The 27,930-nt window shown below is 37.8% G+C and overlaps 1 protein-coding gene across 2 annotated transcripts in view; it reads left to right on the top strand.

Annotated features, from left to right (window-relative positions):
• Positions 1-27,930, top strand: part of KCNU1 (potassium calcium-activated channel subfamily U member 1) — a 162,347-nt gene that overhangs the window by 60,189 nt on the left and 74,228 nt on the right. For both annotated transcript variants that reach the window (XM_050801679.1, XM_050801678.1), the window contains exons 15-19: positions 288-400; positions 757-828; positions 5,429-5,518; positions 5,654-5,751; positions 24,298-24,415. In XM_050801679.1, coding sequence (XP_050657636.1) covers positions 288-400; positions 757-828; positions 5,429-5,518; positions 5,654-5,751; positions 24,298-24,415 — 491 coding nt within the window. The remainder of the gene's footprint in view (positions 1-287; positions 401-756; positions 829-5,428; positions 5,519-5,653; positions 5,752-24,297; positions 24,416-27,930) is intronic.

Here is a 27,930-nt window from a genome sequence, read left to right as displayed (position 1 = left end):
TGGCGATGGAGAATTCTCACTGCCAGCAAGGAAACTTGAACGCCATCTGGAAAGAAAATAAATAATGATGTGTCTGCCTCATCCTGAACTCTGGTGAAAATAGTTAAGATGGAGTTAGCTTTTTAGTTATTCCTTTAACATTCTCTAGTTAGGCACTGTGATAAATCTCCTTTTTATGACTTACACGCAATAAAGACTCATTTGTGCTTAGCAGAATATGCAATGTGAATTCTAACGTTCCACATTCCTTGTCACTTTGCTTCATGTGGCATGATTATGTATTCCAGGTTACACCTAAACAGACCTGGCAGAAACACTTCTTGAATAGCATGAAAAACAATATTCTGACCCAACGTCTCTCTGATGACTTTGCTGGAATGAGCTTTCCTGAAGTTGCCCGGTAAGTGAAGTGAAATTCTTCCCTCATTCTTCAGACAACAACATTCTTTCAACAACGTTCACTGAGGGCCCACTATAGGCCAGGCTCCATTACAAACTGAAGATCTAAGAAGGGACAGCCCAGGGTCCCTGCAACTTAGCAGTTCACAGTTGGGGTGGGGCAATTTCATCTCTGTCCCAGTTGGTGCAGTGGCTGTTGGTTACTTTAGGTAGTTTCACTTACAAGGGATCATTCTATATTGGGAGTCATTTCCTCTAAGATGTTGGTTTCCTCCTAGGCCCAGGGCACAGAGTGTTAGTTATTTTTTTGTTCACTGACCCCTTGCTCTCCTTATGACTCCTCGTCTTCTTTCCCAGGCTCTGCTTTCTGAAGATGCACCTCCTGTTGATAGCCATCGAATACAAGTCCCTCTTTACAGATGGTTTCTGGTACCAATAAGTCTGCTCATCTCTTCAGTTTTGTTGTTTCTTTCTTTCTTTTTTTTTTTTTTTTCTGGAGAATCTTTGTGATTAAGACTTTTTCCAAAGATGCAGCTATAACTAAGCTTTTTCCCTTTGGTGGATTGGCTGAGAGGAAGCCTCTGGGGCTCCCTGGCTCCTCTGCTGTGCTGTCTCTGATGGCACGGGTTAGGGTGGTGACCCTCTTGGATAAACACTTCCCTTTTGTTCCTCAGACCCTACCCCAGTCCTCTCTCAGGAGCAGAGAGGAGAAGAAATGGTCACCTTCTCAGAACTGTTTCTTTCAATATTGCCAGATCTTGACCATGAAATAATACCACAAAATTGAATTATTTGTAATAAAAATGTTCCCACAAACACTGGCCATGAAAAGCCAAGGACAGTGCTGGGCATGGTGGCTCATGCCTGTAATGCCAGCATTTTGAGAGTCCGAGGTGGGTGGATCACTTAAGGCCAGAAGTTCGAGAGCATCCTGGCCAACATGGTGAAACCCAGTCTCTGCTAAAAATATAAAAATTAGCAAGGCATGGTGGTGCACCTAGGCCAGTAATCCCAGCTGCTTGGAAGGCTGAGGCATGAGAATTGCTTGAACCTGGGAGGCAGAGGTTGCCGTGAGCCGATATCATGCCACTGCACTTCAGCCTAGGTGACAGAGCAAGACTCTATCTCCAAAAAATAATTTTTAAAAAAGGAAAGCACAAAATATGCCAAAAAGGGAATCTGACCAGCTGACTGGACAAAGGCTTTTGTTGATAGAGTAGATAAAGGAGATGTTACATCACCAGACATCAGCATTTCCCAAAAACCCATAAGTGAATAAATATGAAAGTAAGAGAAGTTATCACGTAATGCAAAATAAAATTCAGAGCAAATGAAATACACATGAACAAATGGGAGAAAAGGGAGAAAAGAAAGACAAATACATACTATAATATAGAGAAAAAGATCTGTAAAAAAAAAAAAAGGAAAAGGGGTGGGGCTTAAATGGGATGAGGGCAAGAAAGACTGTGTGTTGGCTCATGTGTACTTTTTAGCGAAAAATTAACTTGTGCTAAATAAGAATTAACAGACTAGATTCTGATCCTGACTGATTTGCTGGCCCTGTGGCCGTGGAGAAGGATTCATCATTTGTAGAATGAGGAAATAGAGTTAATGAAACTCTAACACACCTTGCTGTTCTAAAATTGACATTACCAGAAATTGTAAAATTATAGGAAAACATTCAAAATGAAATAATTTTCAATTATATCAGATGGACTATAAAGGAATTATTATATGTGAAAAGTTTGGAAAGAAGCAAAGACCTGTCTGAGTTGAGAGGTTGTAGAAGGCCTCTGGGTAGAAGACGTCAGTGGGATATTGTAAAAAGCAAGTCATTAATAAGAGAATAACAAGTAGTATTGTCTGTCTGCCTAAGTTCTGTTTTAAAATCCTGCTGTGCTCAAGAAAATCTCACAATCAAAACTTCTGAATGTAAACATCTGCATAAATGGGCCTCCTACTAGAAACAGGTCATAGTAAAATGGGTAGACTCGGAATCATAAGCCAGGTAGTTTGGGTTTCAGACTGGCCCAAAATTTTATCAAGTTTTAGTAACAACTTTGGCTTTCAACCACCTGGCTTATATGTCAGAATTACTTGTATAAGTTTTTTTGTTTTTGTTTTTGAGATGGAGTTTCACTTTTGTCGCCCAGGCTGGAGTGCAATGGCACAATTTCAGCTCACTGCAACTTCCACCTCCCAGGTTCAAGCGATTCTCCTGCCTCAGCCTCCTGAGTAGCTGAGATTACAGGCATGTGCACCACGCCCGGTTAATTTTTGTATTTTTAGTAGAGATGGGGTTTCACCATGTTGGTCAGGCTAGTCTCAAACTCCTGACCTCAGGTGATTCACCCACCTCAGCCTCCCAGAGTGCTGGGATTACAGGTGTGAGCTACTGTGCCTGGCCTGTTTGCATAAGTTTTAAAGACTTATAGATTCCAAAACCCTACTTTTGACTGCAAAACCAAGGGTGAGCCTGAGAATTCTTTCTCAAGTCTCCATGATATATTTGGTTTATTCACTGGAATCTGGAAACTACAACCACATGCCCTTAAGATCCTTTTCACCTCTTAACATTCTAGATTTCTGTAAACTTTATTAAGATGATGGTTGGGACATTACAGACCAGAAACATGAATATTTATTTAGTAACTAATCCCACGTAGATTTAAGAGGTCCTGTTTACTACCTAACACACATATACCCCAATGAAAAGGGGATTTACGGAAACAGAGATTTAACTTTACCTTCTCACTTGGAAGTCTGGTGAATCAAAGGGATTAAGTTCTTATTTGGCAAATGTATTGATAAGAACATTCCCTTACATGATTGATACTTTGTGACCAACACTGCTATAGACCTGTTACATATGTTAACTCTTGAATAATCCTCACAACAGTGCTGTGAGATGGGTACTATCATTATTAGTCTCATTTTACAGAGGAGGAAGCTGAACCCCAGAAAGCTAAATGATTTTCCCAACCTCACACAACACCCAAGTGGCAGAGCCAGGATCTGAACTCAGGTCCTCTGGCTCCAGGGCTGTACTTCTGTAACCATCCTGTAGTAAATTCACTGCTGCCATTATTGGTAGAAGGAAGACAGAACGTTTAAATAGTTGGACTTTAAACAAATATATTGCAATTCTGAGGAGAAAACCTATCTTTTCTCACCTTTTAATTCCTCTTCTAATTGGCAAGTTTGAAGAGACTGTAAGACTTGCAAAAGGCTTCGAGAATTATAAGAATTTTTCTTAGGGAATTATTTGTCACCTGCTAACAGATGAAGCTGGATCTGACCCCAGTCACATACTGTAATGATTTTGTTTCAGGAACAAACATTCTCTGATAGAGCAATTGGCCAAATCATAAAGAGGGAATCAACTAAAAACACATTAGGAAAGTGTTTAAGAGAGGCTCACCTCTTTTCTCAAATACAGTCAAATATATGTTTTATTGTGACAGTATCTTCATAGCTAGATATTTAATATGAGTTCAGAGAAACCTCTCTCCTTAAAAAAAAAGAAAAAGAAAAATAGGAGCGGCCGGGCGCAGTTGCTCACGCCTGTAATCTCAACACTTTGGGAGGCCGAGGCAGGTGGATCACCTGAGATCAGGGGTTTGAGATCAGCCTGTCCAACATGGTGAAACTCTGTCTCTACTAAAAATACGAAAAATCAGCCGGGTGTGGTGGCATGCACCTGTAATTCCAGCTACTCAGGAGGCTGAGGCAGGAGAATCACATGAACCAGGAAGGCAGAGGTTGCAGTGAGCCGAGATCGTGCCATTGTACTGCAGCCTGGTCAACAAGAGTGAAACTCCATCTCAAAAAAAAAAAAAAAAAAAAAAAAACAAGGCTGTGTAAGACACAACTAAGCATGCAGCTGCTACTTAGTGAGCATCAGCCAATAATATTTAAGGGGCCACAGTTGTATTTTCTTTTCCTTCCAAAGTTAAGACCAATTATTTCACTCATTAATATAAGTCAGTAAATACTCAGAAAAGGCCATCCATTGTAATCTACCTGAACACAGCTATACAGCCTGGGTCTGTTCTTGGCATGAGACTGAAGAACTTTCGCTGTGCAAGCTCATTTACTTTTGTGAGGGTTCTCTAACACTTGAAAGGTGTGAGTATCGCAACAACAGAATAAGCTTTGCCAGAATTAAAACTTCACCTCATTCCAATGTGAATACAAGAGGAGGGATGATTTTTAAAGGAGGAAAGAAGAATTTCCATTCTGCAAAAAGTGAGAGGAATTATAGGGTTGTAAGACCTCACCATAGACATCTGAAATGAAGGAAATAAAGGCAGGAGATCCTGATGAACAGGGAGAAATGTGGGTAATTTGAAAAGCATGGCAGAATACTGCATCAAAGAGTATCATGGACAGAAAATTATAATACAATATTTTCAAACACATAAACCACAAGAAAATAGAAAATCAAAAGGTTCAAGTAAGATAATAATAGAAATAGTTCACATGGTTCCTGCTCTCAGAAATCTGGCAATCAAAATAAACAAAACCGAAGTCAAAAGAAATGCATAACCTCAAAAGCTGCATAGTTGAATACAAGAAACTTTTGAATCCAGCTGGTTAGTTAAACATTAATTTTAAATGGCAAGTGGCCTAAAGATGAGCACTACTAGTATGATGCTAATCCTGGAAACTGTGTGGTCTCAGCATATTTGTCATTTGATAGCTTAAATCAAAAAGATATCGTGCACCTGAGTGGTCGGATCATCTCAGATGCGTGACAGAATCCGGGAGAGGCTTCCCCGCAGGTCCACTGTGTGTTCAGCTCACTGATCAAGTTGTTCCCTGGCTGCCCTCTTCATAGTCAGCCCCAATCAAACAAAGAATCACAAATGTCAAATTCACACTCTCCACTGTGTTTGGCAGTAAGAGGAGGTTGAATACGATTAACTTAGCAACTTAGAGAATCCGTTGATCGTAACAGAAAGAGGCACCAACTATTGCCACTGAAATCAGAGGGAAACATTACTGTGTGTTTATTTTTCGTTTCCAGTGGTCTGATACTAAATCCACCTGCACAAGTTAGGATACATAAGAACACACTAGGGTTCTTTATTGCTGAAACACCAAAGGAAGTCAAAAGGTAATTTTTTTATTACTTTATGGGGGAAAAGCACTAAAGCAACTACAGCTTAGTGGGAGGCCCACTGAGTCAGCACCATGCCTCCTTTGTGTTAAGACTCACATAAGTCATTCTTGGTTTTCTTTCATTGTCCAGAGCCTTGTTTTACTGTTCGGTCTGTCACGATGATGTGTTTATTCCTGAGCTAATTACAAACTGTGGCTGCAAAAGCAGAAGCCGGCAGCACGTCACAGGTAATTGCACTTTATTTCTGGCCGTCCTTAGCCCAGCCTCTAGGGAGCTGCCTGAGGAAAGAGAAGAGGGTTCCATCTCTTAAAAGGCAATGTCCATTTGAACTTGGCCAGGAAGTGGCAGACATTTCCTCACTGGCCACATGAGAGGTGAGAATCAGTGTTTTAGAGCTGGAAGAAACCTAACTAGTTATCTAATTCAATTCCTTTAAAGGCAGGCAAATGTGTTTTAAGAGATCCAGTCACTTTATTCCAAAGTCACATAGCCAGTTAGTGGCATCACCAAACTCAATCCCAGGCGTGCTGACTTTCAGCCCATTGCTTTTTCATGATTTCACAGTTTTTCACAACTTCAGACTGAAAATTCAGCCTATATCTGACCACTTGGTTGGCCATGAGGATCTACTTCATGACCATACCTTGAGTACTCTGTTTCCTTAATGGATAGTAAGAAGTTTAAAGTTTACTCATCCTGACATGGTGCCGAGGGAATGTAATTTTTCTCTAACTGAACTCAGCAGTTTACCAACACCCTTTTCCATTTAATGGCAGAAATGGAAAAATTAATCTCAAGCATTCATAATCACTTAGTCCCTTCTGGTTTAAAATTTAGTCTTGGCCGGGCACGGTGGCTCACGCCTGTAAACCCAGCACTTTGGGAGGCCAAGGGGGATGGATCACAAGGTCAGGAATTCAAGACCAGCCTGGCCAAGATGGTGAAACCCCGTCTCTACTAAAAATACAAACATTAGCTGGGTGTGACAGTGTGCACCTGTAATCCCAGCTACTTGGGAGGCTGAGGCAGAGAATTGCTTGAGCCCGGGAGGCGGAGGTTGCAGTGAGCCGAGATCATACCACTGCACTCCAGCCTGGGTGGCAGAGCGAAAAAAAAAAAAAAAAACTTAGCTTCGTCCAGGTACATTCAGACTCTGTGTAAAACCCCAATGTTTCAGAATTTAAACTTAGTCCATTCAAAATATGAATTTTCTATCAGGACTATTTTCATCCCTAAGGTTCTTATTCTCTCCTTCTTCTCAGAAAGCTATCTAAATGCAAGAGTAAGCTGGCTTAGCATCATGAGTGTTCTTGCAGTGAACCGCAAGGCTTCACTGATTCCTCCTGAGGTTCCTCATTAACTTTGGTCTGTAGTTGTCACCTTCTGTCACCTCTGAGTCAACAACCAATGAATCTGCTCCTCCCAGCTTTGGGTCAGGCTCTATCACTTGTTACTGAAATCCATTCTCCTAGTCTTGAAGTCTGTAAAAACTCTTTTCAGTAATCCTTGTCTTTTCATTCCTTTTTAAATTTTTTTCCTGTTACTTTTAGTTTACATGTAATAATTGCATATATTTTTGAAATACAGAGTGATATTTTAATATAGATATACAATGTATAATGATCAAATCAGGGTAATTAGCATGTCCATCCATCACCTCAAACTTTTGTCATTTTCGTGTTGTGAACATTCAGATTCCTCTCTGTTAATCTTTTGAAAATACACAATAAATTGTAGTTAACCGTGAAGGACACTAGAAATTATTGCTCCTGTCCAGCTGTAACATTGCATTCTTTAACCAATCTCTCCCCATCTTCCCTTCCCTCTTCCCTTCTCATCCTTGAATCATCACAAGTCGATTCTCTACTTCCGTGAGCTCAATTGTTTTTAGCTCCCATGTATGGGTGAACATGTGGTGAACCTAATGTCCTCCAGTCTCATTCATGTTGCTGCTAATAACAGGATTTCATCTTTTTTAATGACTGCATAGTATTTCATTGTTCATACATATCACATTTTCTTTATCTATTTATCTTTTGGTGTACATTTAGGTTGCTTCCATAACTTAGCTATTGTGTATAGTCCTACAATAAACATGGAAGTGCAGATACTTTTTTGATACACTGATTTTTTTTTTTATAGATACACAGTGGTAGAATTGCTGGATCATATGATAGTTCTACTTTTAGTTTTTTTTGATGAATTCCCATACAGTTTTCCATAGCAGCTATACTAATTCACGTTTCTACCAACAGCGTATGAGTTCCCTGTTCTCCACATCCTTGTCAGCATCTATTGTTTTGTTTTATTTTTTGTCTTTTTCATAATAGTCATTGTAACTGGAGTAAAATGATAACTCATTGTAGTTTTGATTTGCATTTCTCTGATAATTAATGATGTTAAACATACTTATATACCATTTGTATGTCTTTTGCAAAATGTTTATTCAGATCTTTTTCCTATTTTAATCAGATTTTTTTTTTTTTTTTTTTTTTTGCCATCGAGTTCCTTGTATATTCTGGATATTAGTCTCATGTCAGATGAATAGTTTGCAAATATTTTCTCCCATTCTACAGGTGTCTCTTCTGTCTGTTGATTGTTTTCTTGACTGTGCAGGTTTTGGTTTAATATAGCACCATTTGTTTATTTTTGGTTTTGTTCCCTGTGCTTTTGAAGTCTTAGCAATAAAAATATTTGCCTAGTTTAAAATCTTGAACCATTCTTTTCTTCTAGCGGTTTTGTAGTTTTGGGTATTCCATTTAAGTATTTAATCCATTTCGAGTTAATTTTTGTATGGGGTGAAAGAAAGGGGCCCAGTTTCATTCTTCTGCGTATGGATATCCAGTTTCCCCAGCACCGTTACTGAAGATAATCCATTCTGCTTGGTGTGTTTGTGGCACCTTCATTGGCCTAATGTCATTTTAGTCTCTCTGCTGTTTAGGATTTTTAACTCTCCTCCTGTATATGCATTTGTATGTCAGGATGTGGGAACCTCGGTGGGTTTCTCTCCACATTTCTCCCTGCTTACAGACACTATCATGTTTCTTCTTCTGTGATCCTCTTGCGTTGTTGCTAGACACTGTTTCAGGAGCACCCCACCGAGAATCCATATGAAAAGGGAAGCATTTCTCTCATTTTTCTGCTTGCACATCACACAAATATCATATTTTCCTGGCCTAGTCACCCCTTATCAACCTGAAGCACCGTGGGGAGGGGGTGGAAAACTGGGTTCTTTCTCAGAGATCAGGCTCTGTCCTATCTTTATAACATCTTTATTCAGATATATCTCAAATACCATGAAATAAATACATATCCATTTACAGTGTACAATTCAATGAGTTTCTTTATACAAATAGAGTTGTGTAGTCATCACTACAATAAATTTTAGAACATTTTCCTCACCTCAAAAAGAAACCCCATAACCAATAGAAGTCACTCCTCCTTCTCAACCCACAGCCCTGGAAAAAAACACTAGTCTATTTTCTGTCACTGTAGATTTTCCTATTCTGGCCATTTCACACACACACACACACACACACACATACACACACACACATATACACACACACACACAAGATGCTATAGTTTGTGGCTTGTTGTGTCTGGCTCCTTTTATTCAGCCATGCTGTAGCATGTATCAGTACCTCATTTCAGCTGGGTACAGTGGCTCATGCCTTTAATCCTAGCACTTTGGGAAGCCAAGGTGGGCCAATCACTTGAAGTCAGGAGTTTAAGACCAACCTGGCCAGCACATTGAAACCCCGTCTGTACTAAAAATGCAAAAATTAGCTGGGTGTGGTGGTGCATGCCTGTAATCCCAGCTACTTGGGAAGTTGAGGCAGGAGAATCTCTTGAACCCAGGAGGTGCAGGTTGCAGTGAGCCAAGATTGTGCCACTGCACTCCAGCCTGGGTGACAGAGCAAGACTCTTGTCTCAAAAAAAAAAAAAAAAAAAACCACCAAAAACCTCATTTCCTTTCTTGCTGAATATTATTCTGTTGTGTTTTTATTGATGAATAATATTCTGTTGTATAGATCTATACCTCATTTTGTTATACATTTATCTACATTTATCTATTGATGGACATTTGGGTGGTTTCCACCCTTTCCATATTGTATATAATGCTGCTATGCACATTGGGACAAAAATATCTGTTCAAATTCCTGCTTTCCATTTTTTTAATGTATACACCCAGAAGTAGAATTACTAAATCAAATGCAAATTCTATGTTTCATTATTTGCAGAATCACCACACTATTGTCCACAGCAGTTACACCATTTTATATTCCCACCAGAAATGCAGAAAGGTTCCAATTTTTCTACATTCTCACCTACACTTATTTTTCATTTTAGAAAATAGTGGTCATCCTAATGGTTGTAAAGTGGTATCTCATTATGGTTTTGATCTAAATTTTCCTAAAATTTTTTCATGAGGATCTCATTGACCATTTACATATCTTCTTTATAGAAATAACTACTTAGATCCTATTTTTAAATTTGATTATTGTCTTTCTACTATTGAGTTGTATAAGATCTTTATATATTCTGAATATATAGGCCCTTATCAGATGTATGATTGGCAAATATTTTCTCCCATTCTGTGGTTTTGCTTTTCATTTTTGTTACATACTTTGAATCACAAAATTGTTTAGTTTTGATGATGTTCAATGATGTATTTTTTATTTTGTCACTTATGCTTTTGTGCAATATCTAGGAAGCTTTTGACCAACCTAAGGTCAGCAATATTTACTCCAAAACTTTCTTCTAAAAATTCTGTATTTTTGGCTCTTACATTTAGATCTGTGATTTTTTTTTTTTCCTTTGAGACAAGGATTCACTCCATCACCCAGACTGGAGTGCAGTAGTACAGTCATGGCTGACTGCAGCCTCGACCTCCTGGGTTCAGGAGATCCTCCTGCCTCAGCCTCCAAAGTAACTGGGACCACAGGTGCACACAACCATGCCCAGCCCTGCATTTTTTGTAGAGATGGGGCTTTATCATATTTCTCAGGCTGGTCTGGAGCTCTTAGGCTTAAGTGAGCCACCTGCCTCAGTCTCCAAAAGTGCTGGGATTACAGGCACGAGCCAATGTGCACAGCCTCTATGATCTATTCTGAGTGATTTTCGTTTATGGAATAAGAAAAGGATCTAACTTTACTCTTTTCATTGTGGCTATCCAGTTGTCCCAAAATTCATTTATTCAAAAACTATTCTTGTCAAAAAAACAATTGACTTTAAATATCTGAGTTTATTTCTGGGTCTCAATTGTATTCTATTAATCCATATGTGTAACCTTGTGCAAGTACCACACTGTCTTCATTACTATAGTTTTGTAGTAAGTTTGACACTGGGAACAATGAGTCCTCCAACTTTGTTATTCTTTTTCAAGATTTTTTTTTTAATCTGGATTTCTGCATTTCCATATGAATCAGGATCAATGTGTTAATTTCTGCAAGGAAGCTAGCTGGGATTTTAACTGTTAACCTATTGAATCTATAGATCAATTTTGGAAAATCTTAATTATATTAAATATTCTGATCTATTGATATGGTTTGGATCTGTGTCCCCACCCAAATCTCATCTTGAATTGTAATCCGCATGAGTCAAAGGAAGAACCTGATAAGAGGCGATTGATTATGGCGAGGTTTATATCCTCTTTAATTTCTTTGAACAGTGTTTTATAGTTTTCAGATCATAGGTTTTGTACTACTTTTGTTAATTTGATTAGTAAGTATTTTTATTGCTATTGTAAATAAAATTGTTTTCTTAGCTTTATTTTCAGATGGTTCATTTGTAGTATATAAGGGTACAATTGATTTTTGTATATTGATCTTATATCCTACAACCTTACTAAATGTGTTTATTAGTTGTAATAGTTTTTTGATTGTCTCTTATTTCATTTCTTGCCTAATTGCCCTAATAGAACCATCAGTACATTGTTAAATAGAAGTGGTGAGAGCTTATATTTTTACTTTGTTCCTGACCATAGGGGGAAGGCATTCAATCTTTCACCATTAGTTATGATGTTGGCGGTGAATTTTTCATAGATGCTCTTTATTTGGTTGTGGAGGTTCTGGTCTATTCCTAAATTGTTGAGATTTTTTTCTCATGAAGGGCTCTGATATTTGTCAATTTTTTTTGCTTTATTGAGATAATGGTGTGTTTTTTGTATTTTATAATATTAATGTGACATATTGGGTTAATTGATATCCAAATGTTAAACCCACCTTGTATTTCTGAGAGAAATCTCACTTGGTCATAGTATAGAATCTTTTTTATACATTGTTGGGTTTGATTTGCTAGCATTTTGTTGAGGAATTTTTAATCTGTATTCAATACAAATTTTGGTCTTTAGGTTCCTTTTCTTGTATGTCTTTGTCTGCTTTTGCCATCATGTTAAAACTGGCTCCATAGAATGAATTGGAAATTCCCTCCTCTTTTATTTTTTGAAAGGATTTGTGAAGGATTTGTGTTAATTCTTCTTTAAGCATCTAATAGAATTTTACTTGTGAAGCAATCAGGGCCTAACTTAACATCTTTTATTATTAATCAAACTCTTTATATGTTATAAGTTTTTCAGGTTTTCTACTTCTTCCTAAGACAGTTTTGGTAGTTTCATCTTTCTGCCAATTTGTTCATTTAATCTACATTATCAAATTTATTGACTTGTATACATCTATTCATATGAGTATACATCTGATCATATAAGTATACATGTTGTATACTTATGTGTACATATGATATACATAAGTATTGCTTTATATTTCTTTTATTTTTTCAGAATGGTAGTAATAATCTGTCCTTCGTTTTTTACTTTGGTAACATGAGTGTTCTCTTTTTTTGCAGCCAAACTTGCTACAATGTTTATCTATTTTGTTGATCTTTTCAAAAAGAACAACTTTCCTAATGGATGTTTTTCTAATTTTTTCTATTCTATAATTTATTTATTTTCATTCTAATTTTTATTATTTCCTCCTTTCTTCTAGATTTGAGTTAACTTGCCTTCCTTTGTTCAGTATCACCTAAGGTGAAACATTAAGTGAAGTAATTGATTTCAGATTTTTCCTTTCTTTAAAATAGGAAAAAAATTAGGCTGCCAGCTGCGGTGGCTCACACTTGTAATGCCAGCATTATGAGAGGCCAAGGCTGGCGGATCACCTGAGATCAGGAGTTCGAGACCAGACTGGTCCACATGGCAAAACCCCTTCTCTACTAAAAATACAAAAATCAGCCAGGTGTGGTGGCACATGCTTGCAGTCCCAGCTACTCGGGAGGCTAAGGCAGCAGAGTCACTTGAACCTGGGAGGCAGAGGTTGCCGTGAGCCAAGATCATGCCACTGCATTCCAAGCTAGTTGACAGAGCAAGACTTCTCTCAATAAATAAATAAATAAATAAATAGGCATTTATATCTAAAAATTTCCCTCTAAGCACCTTTAGGAGCATGGTGTATTTTTAATGTGTTATGTTTTTATTTTCATTGATTTAAAATACTTTATAATTTCCCTGTGTTATCTGTTTTCTTTTTTTTTTGTATGGTTTTGACCCATTATTTAGAAATGTGTTGTTTTTACTTTCACATATTTGTGAATTTTCCTAATTTTCTCTTTTATTGTATTCTTATTTAATTCCATTGTAGTTGGAAAGCATACTTTATATGACAAATTCTTATAATATTTTAAGACTTGCTCTGTTGTCTAATACATGGTCTATCTTGGAGACTATTCAGTGTATACTTGGAAAGATCATGTATTATTCTGTTGTTGGATGGAATGTTATATGAATGTCTGTTAAGTATAGTTGGTTTATAGGGTCGGTTAAGTATAGGTTGGGGTGTGTGTGTGTTTGTGTGTGTGTGTGTGTGATTTTTATTTCTTCTTGTGGATTTGAATTACTGCCTAATGTCCTTTTATTTCAACCTCAAGGAATCCTGTTAGTATTTATTGTAGGGTTTGTCATATATCAACAAGATCTAAGTTCTTGTTAATCTTAAAAATGTCTTAATTTATCCTTTATTTTTGGAGGATAGTTTTGCTAACTATTAAATTCTTTGTTGTTAGTTGTTTCTCATTCAGCACTTTAAATATTTCATCCTACTTCTTTCTGGCCTCTATTGTTTCTGATTAGAAATAGCTTTCAATTTGATTGGTCATCCTTTGTACACGATGAGTCACTTCTGTCTTGCCGATTTGAAGATTCTCTGTCTTTGAGTTTCACATTTTTGATTATGATGTGTCTCCACGTGTCGATCTCTTTAAATTGATCCTACTAGGAGTTTATTAAGCTTTTTAGTTGTGCAGATTAATGTTCTTCAACCCCTTTGAGAAGTTATTGGCCATTATTTCTTCAAATATTCACTCTACCCCTTTCTGTACTCTCCTCCTGTGTCTATCATTAAATCCTTTGGTACACTTGATAATGTCCCAATGTCCCAGCAGTCCTTTAGGCTGTCCTCATTTTTCTTAATTCCTTTTTCCTTCTGTCCCTCAAACTGGATAATCTTCATTCACCTATCTTTGAGTATGCTGATTCTTTTTTTTTTTTCTGCATGCTCAACTCTGATCTTTAGTTCTTCTTGTAAAGTTTTTATTTCGGTTATTGTACTTTGAACTCCAAGATTTCTACTTCAAAAAAATTGTAGCTATTTAATGATAGTCTCTATTTTGTGAGACATGATTCTCATATTCCTTTTGGTTCTTTATATATAGGCTTTTAAAGCTCTTCAAATATGTTTAAATTAGCTGATTTTAAAAGTATTTGACTGGTAAGTACAATGTCTGAGCTTCTCTCAAGGACAGTGTCTATTGAGAGCCTTTCCCTGTGTATTTTTATCTTTTTGTTTCTTTCCAAGTCTTATAACGTTTTGTTGAAAATTGGACATTACACAGGTTGTAATGTGTTATTTATGGAAATCAGATTCTCCAGTAGACTTTCCCAAAGTCTACATCTCTGTCATTTGTGGCCATTGGATTTTCTACTCTGTTAGTTTAGTGGTAAGCTTATAATTGGACAATGATTTTTGTTAAACACCTGGAACCAAGAAGTTTCTCAGTCTTTGTCAAGGGATTCTGTGTTTGTGTTGGGGCATGCCTTCAATATTCAGCTGAAAAGTTGACAACTCTGTTTAACCTTCATTTTCTGCTTTTATGAAACCTCAAGGTCAGTCAGAGATGAGAGCTTTGGAGCTTCTCAGTCCTTTCCGCTTTTGCATACTGTTTTGCAAAGTTCTGGGCATCTTCATTGCCATTTAGATTTCCACTAACATTCCAGAGTTTTTCAAAGTCCCTTATAAATAAGAAGACATTTTATTCTTCAGTTTTCCTTTTATGCTTTTATTTGGTCTTCAATTTGCCCTGCTATGTGTTGCCTCAGGCACATGTGACGTTAACATATTGGATAACACTCCCTGGAGATAGGCTTATAACACTAGACAAATGCAAATGAGGTTGCAAAAGACAAGCCATTCAAGTAAGGTTATCCAGGGAACCACCAGACAAGTCCAATAATGACTCTTCTTTGGAAATAAGGCTTTTGAAGAACTGTATTTCTGCTGTAATCCCTCTAGTGTCAAGAATATGGAGTATTACATTTTGAAAGCTATTGATGAGCTGTGGAGCTAGAGATGAAACTAGTGTAAATTAAAACAACACAAATCTTGTATCTCTTACTGCTATCTATTTATTTATCTTAACTAAATGTTTCCATGGCTCCTGTTGGTTAGTTTCCAGAGTTCTGAAAAATAAAATAATTCTCACAAGTTTTGCCCCTTTATTCTATTTTTATGCAGGGGCAGCCTGTCTCAGGTCCCTCCTCTACCTTTTTATTCTGGTATCTTGTCTTAATTTTTTTGTTTTGTTTTTGTTTTTGTTTTTGAGATGGAGTCTCACTCTGTCGCCCAGGCCGGAGTGCAGTGGCGCAATCTCGGCTCACTGCAAGCTCTGCCTCCCGGTTTCACGCCATTCTCCTGCCTCAGCCTCCCGAGTCGCTGGGAATACAGGCGCCCACCACCACGCCCGGCTAATTTTTTGTATTTTTAATAGAGACGGGGTTTCACCATGTTAGCCAGGATGGTCTCGATCTCCTGACCTCATGATCCACCCGCCTCGGCCTCCCAAAGTGCTGGGATTACAGGCGTGAGCCACCGCGCCCGGCCTTGTCTTCATTTTTTAAAGGTAGTTTTCCTGGGTATAAAATTCCTGGTTGGCAGTTTATTTCAGTACTTTTTTATAACATCTCATTGCCTTGTACCGTCCATTTGTTTCTGATAAGAAGTCAGCTATTTCACATGAAAACCACATTTTTCTCGTGCTGGTTTCAAGATTTTTCGTGATGTAGCGTACAATTTAGTCCACAACAGTCACATTTTGAGGTTCTGGGTAGACATGTATTAATATTTGGGGAGACAATCTCCAATTTATTAACCCCTCTAGTGAATAATTAACATCAGTTAATGTACTTTTCAACTTTAAAACTTCTATTTGGTTCTTCTTAAAATTTTTATTTGTTTATTGATAATGTTTCTTTAAGGAGACATTGTCATCATGCCTTTATTTAATCAGGATTTCCTTCATTTCTTTCAACATATTTAGAATATTGACTTTTAATTTTTTTTGCTAACTCTGACATGGACTCTTGCACAGAAAGTTTCTTTTGCTTGCTTTCCCCACCCTGTGTATAGCTCATGCTTGCCTGTTAATTTGCATGTCTCATGCTTTCCTGTTACTTTGCATGTCTCATATTTTGTGTTGAAAAATGGATATTGTAGATAATTATAGCAGCTCTGAAACCAAGGCTTATTGTTGTCACTGGTTGAGTAATTAATTGGTTAGTGACTTGGCTGAACTGTTTTATAAAATCAGTTTCCCCTAAGTGTGAAGCCTTTGATGTTGCACATTGGAGAGTGCAGCCTTGGACTACAGTGGTTAATAACCATTGGGCTGATGGTGGTTTTAGCAGGCTCATTTTAATTATCTCTTTCCCTGATCTCTATGGTAAGCTCTCTGCCTCTGTTGGTATCACACCCAGTTCCTAGACTATACTAGCAGGCTGCCTATTATTGTTTCTTACTATGCCTGAGGCATCTGTCGCTCCACGGTATTATGCAATTAAATTTGGGCCCCTTTGCAAGAGTGGTTTCTAAGACCAGTCTTTGCAGTTTGTTCTGTCCCTAAGAGAACAGTTATTAGCTGTATTTTTTCTGGTTCACTATGGTAAACTCTGACTTATTGTTTGTCTTGTTGTTCTCAAGGAGATACCAGCCTCCAATTAATTGTTTAACACCAAAATCACTGTTGTCAAAAAGCACCCTTGGGCTTGAAATTCTTGATACTCTGTTCCAAGTAAAGTCAATTCCTTTGGGCAGAGCTTCAGAGCTCTTTGTTCTTATGGCCTGCCTCTCCTCCTGGGCAAAATCTCTGAGCCATTGCTCCCAAGCTTGCAGAATGGTGGGTGGTGTTGGAAAAGAAGTCTGCTTCTGTTGAAGTGACACACCTGTTTTATGAGTAGGACACTAGTAGTAGTGTCTGCTAGCAGTAGTAGCCTGGCCTTCTTTGTTTGCTTCTCCCACTATGAAACCTCTGCCTTGAGGGTGAGCTGAGGTAAGGAAGATTAATACTTCATTGTTTTCATCCTGTGATACCTAAACAGAGCCTCACCTATAAATGAGAGCTGTGAGGACTAAGAGAGTCTCTATCCTCTAGGCTGCACTCACCTGAAACTTAGTTTCTGCAACACAGAGTGGGAAGGGGATGAGAAATACTGACGCTGTGTCCCTCACAGGGACATAGCACAGCCTTTGACTGGGAGCTGGAGGGAGGGGAAACTGCATTCTTGAGCACACTTGTCCAGAATGAAGCTTTTATCACACCTAGCTGGGTTTGGAGGAAAGGAAGCAGTTTGTGGTTCAAGTGCCAAAGATTCTTGATGCCCTTATTAAGATTTAGTATATTTTACTGAATACAAGTTTTTGTGTTGCTGTTGTTGTTATTGAGATGGAGTCTCACTCTGTCCCTGATCCTGGAATGGAATGGCGTGATCTCAGCTCATTGCAAGCTCCACCTCCCAGGTTAAAGTGATTCTCTTGCCTCAGCATCCCAAGTATCTGGGATTACAGGTGCCTGCCACCACACCCAGCTAATTTTTGTATTTTTAGTAGAGATGGGGTTTCATCAGGTTGGCCAGGCTGCTCTCAAACTCCTGACCTCAGATCTACCCACCTCAGCCTCCCAAAGTGCTGGGATTGCAGGCATGAGCCACTGCACGCGGCCACAAGTTTTCTTCATTTGCTATATGTTCACAGAACAATTTCTAGAGATTTTCAATGTGTGTGTGTTTATGTTTTGATAATTTCACTAGTTAGGGCTGTTTCACTGAGGAGTAAGTTTATGAAGCTTCTTCTGCTGCTATTCCACACCCAAAACTAAAGGCTCTGTCTTAACGTTATCTTAACGTAAGATTTTCTGTGAATCTTTCTACTTCCCCTTGAAAGTCTTAAGACAATTTCTAGGATGGCCAAAAATAAATAAATAAATAAATAAACTGTTCCTATGTAATTTCCTGAAATCCCTATTATCTACATCCTGAAATCCCTATTGTCTACAGGGTAATTCAACTGAATGCTTGAGTCTGAAGAATATTGTTTCTTAAAGTTTCTTCAAGACTTTATTTTGGGACTGGAAATTTAAACATGGACTCCTTACATTCAATAAAAATGTGAATCTTTTTGAAGCAATGGGTGAGTCTGACTAAATAGGAAGAAAGTCCCATTAAAGGAAGGGCCCAAAAAAAAGAACAAGATAATACCCTAAAAAATATAATCTCATTACACATGTCATCCTATTATATGTAAATTTAGTATAGTTTCATGCAGTATACATATGCCTTTAAACACTGTACAAACCAAACTTTCTGAAAAGAAATTACACATACAAGCACACACATGCGTATACTTCTGTCATTCTGGAAACAAAAATGCTTTATAAAAATAAATAATCATCCCTTTTTAGCTGACTTTTGTGACTTTACTATAAATGTTAAAATATTTCTATATAAAAAGGAAGATTCTGCCTTCATATTTGTAGACCTGACAAATTTTGCCCACTTCTATGACATGTATTTTATGATGTCTAGGGATAAGTTAATGAGACTTTCAATTTACAATCTAATTTCTTAGCTTCGATGTAGTCTTCATACTCTTCAGAATCTTTCATTACTCTTAGAATAATTTCTTTTTCCTACCCTATACGGATCCTCAATCACCAGTATTACCAAGTCCATTCCACTCCAGCCAGAACTCTATTAATCTGGTACGGAGATTCTGAAGTAATAAGCAGGCAACGATCAAGTGTTACTGACTTCAATTTGCCAGATGATGGCAGCAGAGTACCATGAAATGCTCACAGGTCACTAGATTGGTGTGTGAATTTGAATCTGCAGATCCTGGTTCTAACTAAAATGTGCCAAAAGAGAACATCATTTTAGAAAGGTGTTGCTTGACCATATAGTTTTAAATGTCATGATAATATCTGGGCATTCTCTTAGAGAATTGACTTTCAAAAAGAGCTTAGGAACTTATCAATAAATGACAACATAGAAACCTTACACTGACTGAATTAGGACAATTATCACGTTGAATACTTTATGGGTTTAGAGCCAGTTAAGAGTATCCTCAGTCTACTCCTTTCAAATAGTTATCTCTTTAATGAGTTCATTAAACTTCCTTGGTCCCACCAGTTTCTCCCCGCTACCATACTCACTGAGAACTCAGAAGACTTGAGTTGTGATCACAGCTATTCCACTGATTACTGTGGTTGGTGAAAAACATGTTAGCTTTTGGGGTCTCAGTGTAATCACCTCCAAGGAGGGGAATTCTCACTCTCTATGCCCTTTTCAACTCTGGTGCTCTATAATTCTGAATCCCTCTTTTTTTGATTATGTCCATTTTTCTAAACTAGAACCACACTAGAAGTTCTCCAATTAAATTCAAAATCAAATATTTTACAGAGGCAGAATAGAGTGCTGGTTAAGAACATGAATTCTGGATTGGCCATTTACTAACTGTGTGACTTCAGGCAAATTATTAAAATTTTCAAGGTGCTTCAGAGTTTTTTGAAATGTTGACAATAACATTGCATATCTCAGAAAGTTAAGTGGGAATATCAGTATATAAAGAAGATACAAATTGCTTATATTAATATAAAAAGCATTAAGCTAGTAAGTTCTGCATATATAATAATTATTATGCCACCCATGGGAGCACAAACTCAAAAGGAATCTTTTTATTTTTTTCAATCAATGAAATACAGATAAAATAATAATTGAAAGAGAATTCCTAGTAGATTATACTTATTTTAACCCATTACCTGATTTTTTTTCTTTTCTGTTTTTTTTTTTTTTTTTTTTTTTTTTTTTTGAGATGGATTCTCTCTCCATTGCCCAGGCTGGAGTGCAGTAGTGCGATCTCAGCTCACTGCAGTCTCTACCTTCCAGGTTCAAGCGATTCTCCTGCTTCAGCCTCCTGAGTAGCTGGGACTACAGGTGCCCGCCTGCCACCATGCCCGGCTAATTTTTTGTATTTTTAGTAGAGATGGGGTTTCACCATGTTAGCCAGGATGGTCTCGATCTCCTGACCTGTTGATCCACCCACCTCAGCCTCCCAAAATGCTGGGATTACAGGTGTGAGCTACCACACTTGACCCATTCCCTGATGATTTTTGCGTTCACAGCATAAACACAAGTAGGGCTAAGCCTTCAGAGTAGGAAGAATAATTGTCTTTCCAACCTTCTTCTTAATGGAATTAGATAAGTTATTGGGCATGAAGTTTCCTAGCCTCAACTCTACCGTTCACTACCTGCTATTTCTTCATTGCAGTTTCTAACACCTAGGATAGTAGTATCCAACCAAGGCAAGGAGGGGTACATAAGAATCTTTACATGTAATAGAGTAGAAGGAATGGGCAATTTGAAAGTAGCCCTTAGGAAAGTTGTGCCCAAATTCTGCTAATCCTCACCCCTTGAGAACTGTTTCAGAGTCTGCATTAAAATGCTAATATTCTGCAATACAGTCAAATCTAATGGAAAGCAGAATTCTGAAAAGGAAATTGGAAAGAGGGTGCAAAAAAGTTAGGGACAGGAAAAAAAAATGACAAGAAATGGGCTGAGTAGGTGGTCCAAATACGGATTTATTTTACTTTATAGTTTTCTTTAGGTTTGACCCTGGGTCACCTTTTTTTTAAATAAACATTCCAGACTATTAATTGACCTTTTTAAGGAGGAACGACCCCAGCCAACGTTTCCTAGGGAGGAGAACTCCAAACTCAAAAGGTAGAGATTTAGCTACCCTAATGAATATACCAGCTCATCTTCCCAGTTTAGCTTATTTAAGCAGCAGTGAAGAACAGTCAGAGATCCCAATGGTCTTAGGTTAGGTAGGAAAAAGAATAGGAGATGGTTGCTGCATATTTTCTTCTCTAAGAGTTCAGGACTACATGTCCACCAAATTTCAATAAAAAGAAAAGCAACTTGGTAACAAACCTATAAAGACCCTACACAGATATATTGCACTCCTATATTTGTGTCAGTTGCAGTTATTCTTCTAATGGTACAGTTGAGTATGGCTTTCTGTGATTTCCAGTTGTTAGCATTATTTCTGCCCCAGCTGAGGCCTTCTTTCTCATCCTAGTGACTACAATAGCTTTCTACTTGGCATCCCTGGCTCTGGTCTCCTTTCATGCCAATCCATGCCATTTTTCATAGCTGTAATAATTTTTATGACATTCTGATCATGAATGGATACATAAATAAATAAGGAATAAATGGGTGACTGTTACCCCACTTCTGCAAGACTAAGGCATGGGCTTGCTCTGTTGCCCTGTTGCTTTTTCAGCTTCTAAAAGTAGTGGTTTTTAGCTAGAATATGTAATATCACTTTTTAGGCGTGTCACAATGAGTGGTAAAGTACTACATTTTATAAATAATTGCAACAATTTAGCTATTTAGAAAATTGGAGAAGATTTGGGATAATCTGAATAATATAGGCATTATTTTCACTCATTTGAACTGTGATAAAACTTCTTGAGGGAGATAGAAATAAGTGGAATTATTGCTATCCATATGAGGCATTTCTTAAAATGCAGTCCTATCATGTATTCCAGAAAAGGAAAGATTTGCTTGTTGCTTTCAAAGGAATTACCTTTTGAAAGAGAAAGATAACCAAAAATGTTGGCCATGTATTTAGAAGAACTTTCATTTTTTCTAGTCATTTACAGGTCTCAGATCCCATTTTTTTTTTAATTTTATTTTTTAATTTTTATTTATTTATTTATTTTTTTATTTATTTTATTTTGGTATCCAATGCTTTATCTAGAAATCTGTAAGGTATCCATAAGGAAGTCATGGTAAGTCATGACATTAACAGTTTAGCTAAAGTGTTAGGAAAAATCTATTTCAACTTTCCTTGCCTAAAATAGATTTAAAATATATTGCACACTGTTAGCTATAGGTAAGTAGATAGATAGATAGATGATAGATAGATAGATAGATAGATAGATAGATAGATAGATACACAGATAGAAGAAATATAAATAAATAAAATGATCAAACAGAATGAAATCAGAGAAACTTCATTGCTTATCTGCTGCCTTGAGGAAGGGACTTTGTCTTCTTATTTTTTTCTTAAAATTTTTTCCTCAGATATTTGAAGCAATATTGAAACTGAGGATAAACTGTTGCAATTTCTTTATCTGCCCTATCTTTCAACCTGGTAAATAAACAATTTTCAACTTCCTTTTTGAACGCAATTAGAATTATAGAATTTAGACCTGGAAGGAATCAGAAGAGATGACTTGGGCCAGTTTGTCCTTGATCTTCAGGTGGTCAACACCAATCAGAAACGTCAGCAATCTCCATACAAGCTGTTCTGTCTGCCCCACACACATGCACATTCTTCCATAATTACGAAAGCTTCCAAAATTATAAAAATCATTAATGCGTTTTCAGATGAGGTTTTAAGAATGATTCAAGGAAAGATTCAAAGCTTTAGCAAAGATTTTGAGAGTTTTACAGAGAGCACTCACCCCTCCCACTTATCCTTCCCCCAACCCTCATTTTTTAACAGCTGACAAATGGTATTGGCTGGAGAATTAGGCTTTGAGAAAAGGAGAGACTTCCTAAAAGTTCTATAATTCCTAGGCCAGTTCAGGCATGTTGTCTTAGACATTCCATAATTCAGTTTCCATCACAACCAGCCAGCCTTTAGAGACTGACAGTTGGTAACACAGCTAGTCCTTCCTCAGATTTTACTTCAGGTGTTCCCTTCCCAAGCCATTCCCCCCAGGGCAAAATGTAACCTTGATATAAGGAAGCATCAGTCAAGTGAAGGCTTCTGAGGATTACAGGTAGGGTAAACTTATTCCAAACCCATCTCTTAGCACACCTGGGTGATGCAGTCACTGCCAATTTAAGTTGAGAAATCACATATCCAAAGGATGTCCTTCTTTCAGAAGTGTGTTTTGACTCAGTTGATGTTTTTATGGATTAGAATGGTTCAGAAAAGAATTACATCAAAAGAAAGAGGGATGCCAAGACATCTTCATGGCTTTTTCTGTCTGCCACTGATCAAAATGAGGTGATAACTGGGATTAAGGGCTTGTCCCACACAAACTCCCCACTGTGGTTAGTCTAAGTACAGAGAAAATGCTTATGTTGAGACAGTAGGAAAAGGTCACGTCTGCTTTCTGCACTTGGGTGGGCAGGGGAAGAGGAGTATCAGTGATGACTGCCCCTTGATGTGGTCCACCTCCTTAGGAACTTCTGCTCAGACAATCTCTCCGTCTCTGATCACCAAGCAATCAGGTTCTGGCAAGCGGATTACACAGGCTCTTTGAAAATTGAAGAGAAATATTTAACTTGCAAAGCATTGTTTAGAATAGGTTTTTTAAAAGTCACAACAGCAAGTGCAAATTCTTATTGTGTGACAATGCCTACCTAGCCTAGATGGTTGAAAATGATTCTTGGGTTGAATCTGGTTTCCAGGATAAGAACGGCATGATTACATATCAACATATAGGTACAGGAAGAAGTATTGGCTCACCTGTCACATTTTTCCATATTAAAGTGGCTTCATGGTGCTCATTGAATCTATTAATTTCAACATTCTTGCATGTGTCCTTATAATCACCCTTCATAAAGTCATGGTAGTATCCCTATACTGCAGGAGAGAAAATTATTTCCTTTTGTGTTATTTCCAGATTTGGAAATATACAAAGGCTTTGATATGCATCTACTGTAAGATCGAGATTCTTCAAAAGTCAAAATTAATAATAAAGAAAGCCTCAAAGAAAACATAAAGCAAAAGGAGGTGATGTCCAAGCAGAATGAACTGCAAGCCTGGGCAGCATCTGCAGGAAGGAGACAGGATTTTTGTAGAGTGATGCTTTCTTAGCGTCCTAAGGTGCCTCTAGACATGCTGTAGCAGGAAGGCTCCTCAAATGCACTTGGGTGAAATGGGAGGGGTGATGGATTAGAAAGGTGCAACAGCTACTCAGTAGGTACTTATTTTAAACACACCATATGGAATTGAAATCCTTTCGCACTCCCTAATTCTGTAGAAGGAAACCAAAGAGTTTGCTACAATTCATCCTCTTAGAACTAGGCTGTAGCTGAGACTCCCCAGCCTTTCCTTAGTCAAGGGTCTATAAATGACTCAGCCAAGGGGAATAGTCCAAAAATCCCTTGTGAAGAGATGTGCCAACTCACTGAGGTTTCTATCCTATTGCAGTGCCAGCGGTAAAGATAGTGAAAAAATGTATGAAGGGGCTCTCCTCTCATATGGCAGGGCAGGATTCTCCTCCAAGGGTACATGCAAGCCCTTCAAGAATATCAGACTTCACCACCAGGTAAGAGCTGCAGAGAACCCTGGTCTCCTATAGTTTTTCTGAGACTCAGTGGGATACACACACACACACACACACACACACACACACACACATATATATGGGGTAATATGTTGTATTTAAACCATTGTAATATATTGTATTTATAAACTCCTATGCTGACCAAAGGAATCGTTCCTCCCCAAAGTGAAATCATCTCCACCTCGCCTATATCATTAAGCTAATCAGATATACCTCTTTCTTCCATTGCTCAAATCATCCGTACCCATAATAACCCAAAAGGTAAATACCCAACTTTCTTTCAGACCACCTTTCAGGCACTTTAGAAATGTAAGTTAGAGACAAATTTTAGCAACTCCAAATAGCTTTTCTGTTGTTAATCAGTCCCCCATTTCCAATACATTCAAGATGTGATTGCCTTAGTTTTTGCATCTGCAAAATATGGGCAATAAATCCCTCCTCCCTGCCCTTTTCCTTGCAGCTTTTTAGTACACTGAAACCTCCACTAACCAGAAAGCAGAGTTGGAGGAGGGTGATCTACTTAGTTGATTTTAATTAGAGGGGCAATCCAAATGTTCTATCATTCCAAACTTCAGTGAAAATAACTCTGTAATATCTTGACAACATTTCAGTTTATTAGGGATAATATACCAGGAAGATCTTTGATGATTAAAAACTGTGATTATCTAAGGGTAAATATATTATCAAAGAGTCATTATACCCTGGCATTACACGATGTTATAAATATTTTGTAGGTTTTTTATAGTGATTAAATGAGATTAGGTATTTAAAGCACTTTGCTGCTGCAGCCAGTATGGAAAATAATATGCAAGTTCTTCAAAAAATTAAGAATAAAACTACTATATGATCCAGCAATCCTACTTCTGGGCATTTATTCAAAGAAAACAAAATCAGTATTTCGAAGACAATTCTGTACTCCCATGTTCATTGCAGCACTATTCACAATAGCCAAGATATAGAAACAACCTAAGTGTTATTCAGAAAATGAATGGAATAGGGCTGGGCATAGCAGCTCATACCTATAATCCCAGTGCTTTAAGAGGCTGAGCTGGGAGGATTGCTTGAGCCCAGGAGTTCAAGACCATCCTGGGGCAATATAGAAATACCCTGTCTCTGCAAAAAAAAAAAAAAAATTTTAAATGAGTCAGGCATGGTAGCACACAGCTGTAGTCCTAACTACTTGGGCTACTGAAATGAGAAGATTTTTTGAGCCTGGGAGTTCTACTCTACAGTGAATTGTGTTCATGCCACTGCACTCTAGCCTGGGTAACAGAGCGAGAGCCTGTCAATTAAAAAAAAAAAAAAAGTAGAATGGATAAACGAAATGTCATACACTCACACACAGAATATTATTCAGTCCTAATAAAGAAGGAAATTCTTCCATTTGCAAGAACATGGGTGAACCTAAAGCACATTATGCTAAGTGAAGTAAGCCAGACACAGAAAAAGAAATACTGCACGATCTCGCTTATATGTGGACTCTAAAATAGCCAAACCCATAGGAACAGAGTGGAGTGGTAGTTTTCAGAAGTGGTGGGTGGGGGAAATGGGGAGCTGTTGATCAAAGGGTACCAAGGAATCACTTTGCTTGATTCCTGGCTGCTGGTATGTCCTCATTAAATGCTTCTTATTATTGCAATGATCAATTCTTATAGCCAGGAAGATGTTTGAAATTGGGCCGAGAGTGTAATAAGTGCAGAGCCTTCCAATGATGTAGATTTCGCAATAAATCTTTTACTTGTACTTGGTTTTGACACAATTTACTTATTTCTTTTAACACACAGTTCTCTTCTGTTTACCTGAGGATTCTGGATTGTTGGGTCTGGTTAATGGAAATTTTCCTGTATCCTACCAAAGGTGGGGTGGGAGTCAAACGTCTGAGCCACCAATTTTCCCTCCCTTTTATGCACTTTCTAAGAGCAATATAAAAGTCCAGGAATTACAGTTTGTGCCCTTCCTGCCTTCCATTCCCAGATTTTATAAAGTGGATGAGATAGCCTATGGGAAAGCACTGAGAACTAGTTGAAGGAAAGGTCTTGGGGCATTTCAGGGACCTAGATTTTGCCTGGCTATTTCCAACAACAAAACAGTCACAGATGAGCACAGGAATCTGAAGATGCTTTTTCTCCAAAAGTGGTTGGTGAATAGGCATTTATTGAGTAGCCTGTACGTGCTAAGTAGGCACCATGCTTGATGCTTTTGTAAATATAGAAATCATGTTTCAACTTCCATGCTGTCTAGATGGGTAAACAAGATGAATTCACATAAAATGAATCAGAGGCCAAAGAAAGAATAAGTGCTAGTTTTTGACAGCACAGTAAATTGACTATAGTTAACAACAATATATTGCATATTTAAAAAGTACTCAAAGAGAAGATGTAAAATGCTCCCAGTGCAAAGAAAGGGTTCACACGTGAGGTGATGGGTATTCTAAATACCCTGGCTTGATCATTACACATTCTACACACATATCAAAATATCACGTATACACCATAAATGTGTACAAATATTATGCATCAGTACAAATATACAGAAAAGATAGGTTAATTTTCTTCCCTAGAAAATACAAGGGAAAAAGTTGGAAAACTTTCACAATAAAAAGTTTTTGCAGTTCAAAATAAACACATAATAAGACCCAATCAATCAGTCAATCAATCAGAGGCCAAATAAAGTGGTACTCTTTCAAGTGCTACATTGGTGGTTCTGGCAGAAGGTAGGGGAAGACAAGGTCAATGAGGGCTGGAAAGATTGTTCTAGAAAGCTTTCTGTGGGGGGTGGGAATTGGAAAGGTGGGAGACAGTGGGAATCTCAACTCCTGTGAATAGTGTGACATGGATAAAGCCTGGGGGGAATGTGGCATTTTCCATGTAGCAGCTAGCCAGCCTGACAAGAGGAGAGAATGCACGGTACAGTGTCATGGGAAAGTCTCAAATTTATCAAGAACACAGTCTTGGATTTTGGTATTGTGCATGCATGCATGTGTGTGTACACTATGTTTATGTTAATGCAAAGTTGTCATAAAAACATGATTCAAATTTGAAAATTGTTTGTGAACACATAAACACAACATATGTGATAACACAGAAAATGCTCCAATCACGTTTGTGCTTTTGTTTATTCTCTCCCACGTCTTCTCTGTGATGGTAAAGGGTTGGCAAGCCATGGATAATCAAACGCCACAGAAAATTCTCAAATGTAATTTTACCCATTCAGTTTCACTGGCTTTTCTTTTTATTCTTTAGCACAGCTGTTAAAACAAAAGTAATTTAACATATCAGAATTTTTCCCATTGGTTTTAATTCCCCTTGTCTGTAATAAACAAGAAAATGGTTTAAAGCAGGCGTCTAAAAGAAGAATGGATCCAGATAACCTGGTTCATCTGCAGACCTGGTCTGTCAGCCCTGTTTCTGGTTGGGGATCCCTAAATATGCTTTTGACCCCAAGTAGACCGGAGACTGTGATAGTAACCCATGCAGATGATTGCTAAAGCTGATGAT

Source organism: Macaca thibetana, chromosome 8 (assembly GCF_024542745.1).
Source record: "Macaca thibetana thibetana isolate TM-01 chromosome 8, ASM2454274v1, whole genome shotgun sequence".
Lineage (NCBI taxonomy): Eukaryota > Metazoa > Chordata > Mammalia > Primates > Cercopithecidae > Macaca > Macaca thibetana.
The sequence above is the reverse complement of the archived record's forward strand: the minus strand, read 5'-3'. Positions and strand labels throughout refer to the sequence as shown.